This window comes from Monodelphis domestica, chromosome 2, assembly GCF_027887165.1.
Source record: "Monodelphis domestica isolate mMonDom1 chromosome 2, mMonDom1.pri, whole genome shotgun sequence".
In the NCBI taxonomy this organism is placed as follows: Eukaryota; Metazoa; Chordata; class Mammalia; order Didelphimorphia; family Didelphidae; genus Monodelphis; species Monodelphis domestica.
In genome coordinates, this window is record NC_077228.1 from 265,919,802 (window position 1) to 265,928,528 (window position 8,727).

General features: G+C 47.3%; 1 protein-coding gene across 7 annotated transcripts in view; it reads right to left on the bottom strand.

Annotated features, from left to right (window-relative positions):
- MDC1 (mediator of DNA damage checkpoint 1) overlaps positions 1–8,727 on the bottom strand; it is a 9,032-nt gene extending 305 nt beyond the window's left edge. The window contains exons 1-14 of one of the 7 annotated variants that reach the window (XM_007483500.3): positions 8,404–8,727; positions 7,826–7,881; positions 7,405–7,543; positions 6,532–6,918; positions 6,379–6,448; positions 5,298–6,157; positions 5,123–5,188; positions 4,011–4,733; positions 3,880–3,923; positions 1,805–2,608; positions 1,599–1,721; positions 688–870; positions 356–481; positions 112–222 (exon numbers count right to left, since the gene is read on the bottom strand). In XM_007483500.3, the coding sequence (XP_007483562.1) occupies positions 112–222; positions 356–481; positions 688–870; positions 1,599–1,721; positions 1,805–2,608; positions 3,880–3,923; positions 4,011–4,733; positions 5,123–5,188; positions 5,298–6,157; positions 6,379–6,448; positions 6,532–6,918; positions 7,405–7,540 (3,633 nt within the window). In that variant the 5' untranslated portion in view covers positions 7,541–7,543; positions 7,826–7,881; positions 8,404–8,727. Of the gene's footprint in view, positions 1–111; positions 223–355; positions 482–687; positions 871–1,598; positions 1,722–1,804; positions 2,609–3,879; positions 3,924–4,010; positions 4,734–5,122; positions 5,189–5,297; positions 6,158–6,378; positions 6,449–6,531; positions 6,919–7,404; positions 7,544–7,825 lie in introns of all 7 variants that reach the window. The other 6 variants (XM_056817832.1, XM_056817831.1, XM_016430939.2 and 3 more) reach the window with 6 other exon arrangements.

Below are 8,727 nucleotides of genomic sequence, written 5' to 3' on the forward strand. Positions count from 1 at the left end.
CCCTCCCTCCCACACCTTCCCAGCCTCAACCCTCTGACCCCTTCCCCACCTCACCAACCCCCTCAGGGCTTTCCAATTGCTGGCAGCTCCCTTCCTAGTTTCTAATGGTACCTTATAGGCCCGGGGCATGCTAGAAAGTGCAGAGCCTCCACAGCAGGTAATGATCTCTCCCATTTGGGGGGGTGGGGGCTGCACTCCAGGAGTTACAAAGATTTCATAGCCCTGAGGGAAAGAGAGGCCAGCAGAGAAGTGGGTAGGGGAAGAATGAGACCTCGAGGTAGCCTGAGGAAAGACCTTAAGGAAAATGATGGGAAAAGTGCAGGACAAGGGGGAGGTGGGGTGGCATCCCACTCACCTCCAGTAGGCCCCTCTCCTGGGCCCGGCTTAGTGCCTCTCGAAGGCTGAAGCCAAAGTTCTTCTCCTGCTCTGGATCATTCACCACAAATTCCTCAGGTGGCAGGAATCGGCCAACCTTTCTAGACTGAAGGTAGGGAGGAGGGGTCAGCTCATTTCCCCATTAGCTCTTCCCTCAAGTCCTTCCCTTATTTTTCTAGAACCATTCCTCTTCTCCCATTTTTTTCTCTTAATTTCTATCTCCTTGAACAGAAATTTCTGTCATTTTGTCATTCTGTCATTCTGTCAAATTCTCTTTAGCCATTTGTATTTGTTACTTTCCAACTCTCTCACCTGGTGCAACCATTCCAAAGACAGAATTGGTATCCCCCGCCCCAAGGCACATAGGAATTTGACTGTCCTTCTAACTCGATCTGTCACCAAGTGTGAGGCTTCTGCCACTGAACTGGCCAGACTTCCACCCAGTGCCAGCACAGCCTGCTCTCCTCGATCATCCACCACACCTGTGAAGAGAACCTATAGGGAAAGTAGTTGTCATTCCCTGAGACTCATACCTCCCCACTGACTTCACTTCCGACTTTAAAAAAAATATTTAATTTTTCCAAATTACATGTAAAAACTATTTCCAATATTCATTTTCTAAAATGTTAAGTTCCAGGGGCAACTGGGTGGCTCAGTGGACTGAAAGGCAGGCCTAGAAATAAGAGGTCCTGGGTTCAAACCTGACCTCAGAGATTTCTTAGCTGGGTGATCCTGGGCAAATCACTTAACCCCCATTGTCAAGCCCTTACCACTCTTCTGCCTTAGAACCAATACCCAGGATTAATTCTAAAACAGAAGGCAATTAGAAAAATAAATAAAATGTTCAGTTCCAAATTCTCTACCTTCTTTCCCTCCTTTGAGACAGTAAGCATTTGATCTATGTTATAGATGTGTAATCATGTAAAACTGATTTCCACATTGGTCATGTTGTGGCTTTCTTTCACCTTTTCTTTTTTTTAAATCCTTACCTTCCATCTTAGAATCAATACTGTATTGGTTCTAAGGCAGAAGAGCTAGGCAAAGTGATTTGCCCAGGATCACATAGCTAAGAAGTGTCTTCCAGATTTGAACCTAGGACGCTTCTAGTCTCTAGACCTGGCTCTCAATCCACTGAGCCACCCAGGTGCCTCCTCTTCTACCTTTCTAAGGGATCCTTTACTACCAACTTTCCAAAATGCTTCCCTCCCAATTCTTATTCATACCTTGGGAGCTCGAGGTTCTCTACTGAGTCTAGCTCGACGCAAGCTTCGGCTAGGTGCCCCCTTGACTTCCTCCTTTGCTTGAACTGCTGGTTCTGCAACCCCCACTGGGGTCTTCGAAGCAATCTGGGGGGTAAGAAAGATTCCAATAAATGCGTTTTTCATGTGGCTTTACCCTCCTGAACTAATCCCTATATTCTCTTCCTTACCTCAACTTCCATTGGCTTCTCTTCATCTTCCTTGCTCGATTCTTGTCTTTGGGACCGTCCTCTCCGGGGTTGCTTTGGGCATGGAGATGATTCCTTGGTGGCTAGAGGCCGCTTTCTGCCTGGAAGCAGCTTAGGCTGGGTCTCTGGAGTAGAACCAGGCATTCCTGATGCCCCTGTTCTTCGACTCCTGGTAGCTGGAGGAGCAGGTGCCTCAGGTGTCAGAGAATAGGAGGCCTCTGGGGTGGCCGTGAGTGACTCAGAAGTTTCTCCTACTCTTGCCCTCTGACTTCGGAGTGCTCTGGGTTGGGGAACAAGAGTTTCAGATCTGTCTGTTGAAATGGGAGGGGGGTGCTCAGGGAGGACTGGTGAAACTGCAGTAGACCCACAAGTTCTGGTGGTCCCCCGTTTCCGGTTTTGACGAGTCTGAAGGTGAGGTTGAGGGATTAAAGGCAATTCTTTAGGGATGGGAGTGTGAAGTTCAGGAGCCAAGGGTGCAGTTGGTCCAGAGGAGGTACTGAAAGACTTCTGTGTCTGGCTCTGGAGAGAAAGCTCTGATTTGTTTCTAGAATCCTGAGAGGGGAGAGACTCAATTTTTGGGAGAATCCCCTGGGTTCCCTGCCTCCTGCTTCGTGTGGCTCCTAATATAGGTGACTCCTGAGATGCTAGAGAGGAAGAAGAATGGAGGAGTTTTGATCCTCTCCTGTTTTGACTCCGAGTGATTCTAGGAGTTGAAGTAGGAGTTGGGGCTTCAGGAACTGGAACTTTAGATGCTACAAAAGGTACATTTGAGTAGTCCTGGTCATCCTGCAAACAAATTAGACAGTGACTAAGGGAAAGATAGAATTTATGTATTAAAGTTTATACTATATTAATTTGCATTTGCTCCTGTGTACCACTTTCCCCATCAAACTGGCAATTCTTCAAAGAAGAGAAGAATCACAAAGTACTGTACAGAAAGGGCCCAAGTAGGGGGCAGCTGGGTAGCTCAGTGGATTGGGAACCAGGCCTAGAGACGGGAAGTCCTAGGTTCAAATCCAACCTCAGATACTTCCTAGCTGTGTGACCCTGGGCAAGTCACTTGACCCCCATTGCCTAGCCCTTACCACTCTTCTGCCTTGGAGCCCATACACAGTATTGACTCCAAGACAGAAGGTTAAGGGTTTAAAAAAAAAAAAAGAAAGGGCCCAAGTTACTTATTACTAACAGCAACAATCATTGATTCGTGCAGCAGCACCTCCCTAATCATTGGTCCAGCCCTTGAAGTCAGTGTTGGGGGAAGCCCTCTCTAGGAGACTAGGATAGATATCCCTACCATCTATAAACAACTACCACCCACAGGGCAGGCAAGCCAATCCAGCTGAAGCAGCAATGTACCCCCCAAGGGAGAGTAGGATGTGTGTAAAATCAAACTACCACCACTTCTTTGGCAACCAACTCCCCTTAGACTCTGGAGGTGATAGCCCAGAACCCTTGAATCCCAAAGCCTTAGGAACAGCAATGCTTCCGGTCCAGTGTCAAATGGTATGACTTTAGAAACTGGTATGACTTTGTCAGTAAAAATGACATCTGTCTTTGCCTCTGTATCCTGAGGACCATCAGACCTTTGTATGAGACTTGCAGCTGAAACCTTATGCTATCCATCCCCATCAGAATGTGAGTTCCTTGAGAGCAGAACCTTTTTTTATTTGTAGCCCTAGTTTAGTAAAGCACTTAATAAATGCTTAATGTTCAGCAAAAGGCTCTACCCAGAATAATACTGAGGAGGAAAGGCAGGGAGAAAAATAAAAGTAGGAAGAAAGTCTCTGATTTACTGAGATAGATATTGAGAGACAGCTATAAGTGAAGACACTGAAAATGATACAAAACTAACTGGAAATTCCATAATGGAGCAGAACAATAAGAGGGGAGAAGAATGTTGTTAAGAACATCAATGAAAAGTAGTTTGGAGTGTGGACAAGAACTATGCAGAGTTTAAGAATCAGAATCAGGAACCCAGGATGGGGTAAAGAATGATTTGGCAGAAATGAATAGCAGGAAAGAAAGCAGAGAGAGGGAAAGAAAGGCATAGCTCTTACCATTGGCACTTCCTCAGGAGGCAGAGTTTTGTTGTCAGCAAGACCTGAGCAAAAAGAGAAAATCAAATAAGTTTGGCTTGATTCTTAGAAACCTTTCAGAGGTTGAAATAAGGATTTCTTCTGTCACTCACCTCTCTGATGTCTGCCATCATTGAGGATTTGGGGGTTTGAGACTAATTCCGACATGTCTCCTTCCCCAGTTTTAGATTTTGGTACTGGAGTTGAATTCTGGGCCTTCTGGTCATAACTTTCTGCCATTTGTCCCTCTGCCCCTCTCTCCAGCATTTCTCTGGGCACCTTCACTTCTACTACCAGATTCTTGGTTTCTTTTCCTGGTATTTGTCCCTCAAATGTGTCTCTCTCAGGGATTTGCCTCTCCATTTCCTTTGTTTCTATACAGCTTTTGTTGTCTGTCTCTATCATAACATTCTTCGACCTACCTGCTGTACGTCTCTGTCCTTTCTCTGGTATCTCTGTTTGTACCACTGGACTCACTCTTTTTCTTTTGGATCTCTTTGTCTTATTTGCCAATGTCTTTCTCTTAAAGGGCCCTTTTTCCATTTTTCTCTCTGGTATTACTCTAGGTATCTCTGTTTCTATCCCCTGGTTCTCCATGCCACTCTCCATAGTTTGTCCCTGGATCTCTGTTTTTGGATTCTCTGTGCCTTGATTCCCCCAGGGCTCTGTTTGGTCTGAACTCCCTGGCTGTAGGTCCCCTGAGGTTGTACTAGGTGGGGAGAGACATGCTCCATGAGCTGCAAGGTAAGATTTGATGGGCTGAGTTTCTGAAGCCTCTGACCGCTCAGAGCAGAATGGCTGTGTGGCCAAAATTTCCCATGGTTCATCTGGACCATCTAGGGAGAGGGGAGGGAGAGAAACAGACTGAGAGATGTTACAGACTCATGATAGAAACAAGTTTCATAGACTGTTAAGTAATATAATTTGGGGGCGGGGGTAGAGAAAGAAATGGTTGCAATTTTTGGGAGGCCTGGATATATGGAAACAGATGGTTATGAGTGGAGACTTCTTTTGAATGCTGATAACTCAACGTTCAAGGAGAGCCTTAACATCTACCCAGGATTTAGGCTTTTACCTCAACTTAACCCCACCTACTGCCACTACTACCACCACCCCAACCATCAGCAACACTCCGCATTCTAACTTATTCCCCCCTTTGGGACATATTAGCAGAGTTCCTCTTCCTATTAGGGACCTAGGTGTCTGATTCCAGGGTGGGTCTCACCTCCATGGTTCTGATTTCCTCCTTCTACAAAGCACTGAGTATCTTGTAAATCCAGGTCTGAATTGTCTGAAGAGGAATTGAAAAAAAGTACTAAGTTCAGGACTAGACCCTCACTTTACCCTTACTGTTTACTATGGAAAATTGGATACTGAGGGAAGGAATCACTAAAACTCACCATCACTCTTGTTCTGAAAGTCTTCAGTACCTTCCACATCTGGATCACTACCTCCAACATAATTCTGGGTTCCTTCCAAAAGTACCTGAGCTGACTTCCCTTGAATGCTTGGTTCTACCAATGTGCCTACTGAGCTGACCCTTGGGAATGGAGATAGACCCTGCTCGAATTCTGTTATAGGGATCCTACCCTGGGCCCCAAATTTCTTAGTGGTCTTTTCCCCTTGAGCTGTGGCTGGGGCCCACTCTACCCTACTGCCTTCTTCAGGTGGAAGTTGGCTCTTTATCATATATGTCAGAGATCCATTGTCATCTGCATCTGTGTCACTGTCCCCCCTATCCCCACCAGTAGGGTGCTGGTCCTTTTCAAGATGCACTATGGAGAGTTCTGTTGGGGCCCCCTCCTGTTTTATATCTGTATTGTTTGTCCCACCCATGGGTCCCTGAACTTTCCCTAGATGGACTACAGGTGGCGCTGCTGGGACAGAGTCCTCTTCTATATCTGTATCACTGTCCCCTATATCAGTTTGTGCTACAACTGGTCTCACTGAAAGCCCCTCCTCTTCCACATCTGTACTACTATCTTCAAGAGAAGAAGGCTGAGTCCCTGCCAAAGGTGCCACAACTAAGGTCCTTTGGAGACTGCCTTCTTCATCAACATCTGTATCACTGTCCCTCCCCACAGCTGAGGAATGGTTTTCTCCATCAGTCCTATTCCACTCCATATCCACAGTGGAGCCTCTCCTGGTAGCTGAGGAGGACTCCACTGGAGGAGAATCTTCTTCATCTGTATCACTATCCAAGATGAAGGTAAGAGGCAGGGCAGAATCCTTGGTGCCTGGTGAAGCTCCCTCCACATCACTGATGGAAAAAAGGAAAAAGTAGAACTCTGGAATTCAGATCCCAAGAAAGGACCCAGAAGTTCAGAACTCTAGCTCCAAGTTCTTTTCCCCTCTCACCCTGGCTATTAACTATTATTATTAAGGGTCTAACTATTAAGCCCAAGGGCTTCTCCCCTCAGAAAGCTTCCCTCAAGTGAATTTCCCTTCACCAACTGAGCAGTCTGACTCCTGAATACTTACCTCTCTGGAACAATAGTTTCAGAGGGGGAGTATGTGATGGGTACCTCCACACTCCTATCCAAAGGAGAATCTGGGAAGAAGAATGAACTTTGTAATTTCATATGCCTCAGTTTCTTCTCCCTTCCCACTACTTTCCTGATACTTCATATTTACCTCCTTCCTCCTCTGAATCTTCAGCCAATAAGGTCCCCTGGAACCGGGCTGTTCCTATTCCTGGAACCCTGGGTGTCTCTTCCACACTTAGGCCCCCCCGTCGGCCAGAGAGTTGGGGGGTACCCAGGCGGTGATACTGGCAAGGCAGGTCAGCAAAGAGTACCAAATCTTGGTCTCTCAACTGATGGCCCACCCCAGGGCTTAGGAGCTTGGGAGGTCTTAGAAGGCGAGTATGATTGAGGCTCCCACAATCTCGAAGGATAGGTGCCCTGCCTTGGGCTGAAATCTCAATTATTGCATGGTGTTTGGAAATGGATGGAAAAGGCAAAGCAACTGAGCAGCCTGGTATTCGGCCAACCACATTCTCCCCTGGGTACAACAGGAAATCTAGGGGGAAAAATTCAAGGAGGCATTACTTCTGAAGCCAGAGATCTGCTCCATTCCTGCTCTTTATTGAATTTTCCCTTTGGCTTCCCTCACCATGCATTTATAGTTTTCAAGAGAAGAAAATAGGAAAAAATCTGTAGGATTTTCTATAAGGAAAGACTAAGGACTGCAGAGTTGAGGGGTAATAGGGTCAGAAGTATCAGAAAAGCACAGACCATTTGGAGATTATTATTCTAATTTAGCCCCTCATTAATTTTAGCCTGATTCTCCTAAGTCATCACCAAAGGTAATATCCCACAAATATGTCTAGGATTGTGAGATAAGAATTATCCTGTAAAGTACCAGATCAAACTAGATGGAATTTTCCCTCTAGGTCTTTCCTACCCCAGGAACAAGACCCTTTCTCTTTTCCCTATATAAATCACATGAGATGAAGGCTGCATCCTGCCCTTCTCCCCAATACTTTAGAACCCAATACCCTCTGACCTTTCTCAGGACCTCGAACACTGCTGAACAGGTGCAGCCGCCCTACAGGCTCCAAGCCGAATTGTGGAGGAGAGCCATTAGAATCCTCAGGCTCCTCCTCCTGAGCCTCCCAGTCCACCAATTGAGTGTCCTCCATTATCTAGTATGGGGGAAGGGGAGGGGAAAATACACCACCACCATCAAGCAGGTCAGACACCTCGAGTAATCTAGCATCAGAGAGAAGGGCAAATGTGGGGTCGGGGAGGGGTCGGGGTGGCAACAGAGCAGATGGTTAAGTATGTCAAACAAGGATTTAGAAAGTTTGGAACAAGACTTCTCTCAGTCGAACAGCAAGGTCGAGGCAACAGAATAAAGACGTGTAGGGGGCGGGGTGGGGGGGAAGGGGGGGAAGAAGGAATCCAATTCTGGCTCTGCTACTTACAACCTGTGTGACCTTGATCGAGTCACTAAAGTTCTCTGGGTCTCAAGTTTCCTCATCTGTAAAAAACGAGGAGCTTGGGCTAAGATGAATCTTTAACGTCTCTTCCACTTAAAAAAAAAAAAGGCAACCCAAATCCAGAGATGCAGTTGACCACTCCCCTTTACTCGGTCGGGACCGCGGAATGGGGGAGGAGGAGGGTACCCTAAGGACTAAGTCACCCGTTCACTAAGGCTACAACCTCTCCCTAAAAGTAGTCTCGAAGGCGAGCGATCCAAAGTAAATTAAGGACCCCGGACCTCAAGGCCACTGGGCTGCCATCACGCAGAACCCCAATCCTCGGGGTAATCAGGGGGTGACCGGATCTCAAACCATCGAGATTCCCCGGGATCCTACAGAGAGGCCCACGGCCCGATACGCATTAGATTAGGGCGCCAGCAGCCCCAGAAAGCAAATCTCCGCTTCGACCCCGCCCCGACTTTCCCACCCGAATGGCCTCTTTGCCTCCCTCAAGAAAGGGTAGAAAAGGTATCCAATATGGCGACCAGGCAAGACGGTAGTTGAAGAGCCCCCGAACTCACAAGATTCGGGTCCGCGAGCCCGCGCCACATCAAGCAGAGAGTGAGGCGACCACGAGTGTGACGCTCTGATTGGCTTGCTATGCCTTCCCTCAAGCACTATTCGTATGCTGATTGGCCAAGCCTACCGCGTGGAGCCGGGACAAGTCCAAGCAAAGCATCTTTCTCCCTCATTTCGAAGAGAGGGCGCTACCTTGCCTCGCTTTTACATTGGCTCCTAGGAATGGTAGAGGTGGGACCAGATCGCGCGCCTCTAACGGCTCGCTCAGATTGGCCATAGGCACTAGCATTCGAAGGTTAACCTCCGACCATCCCCGCGGCTCCCGC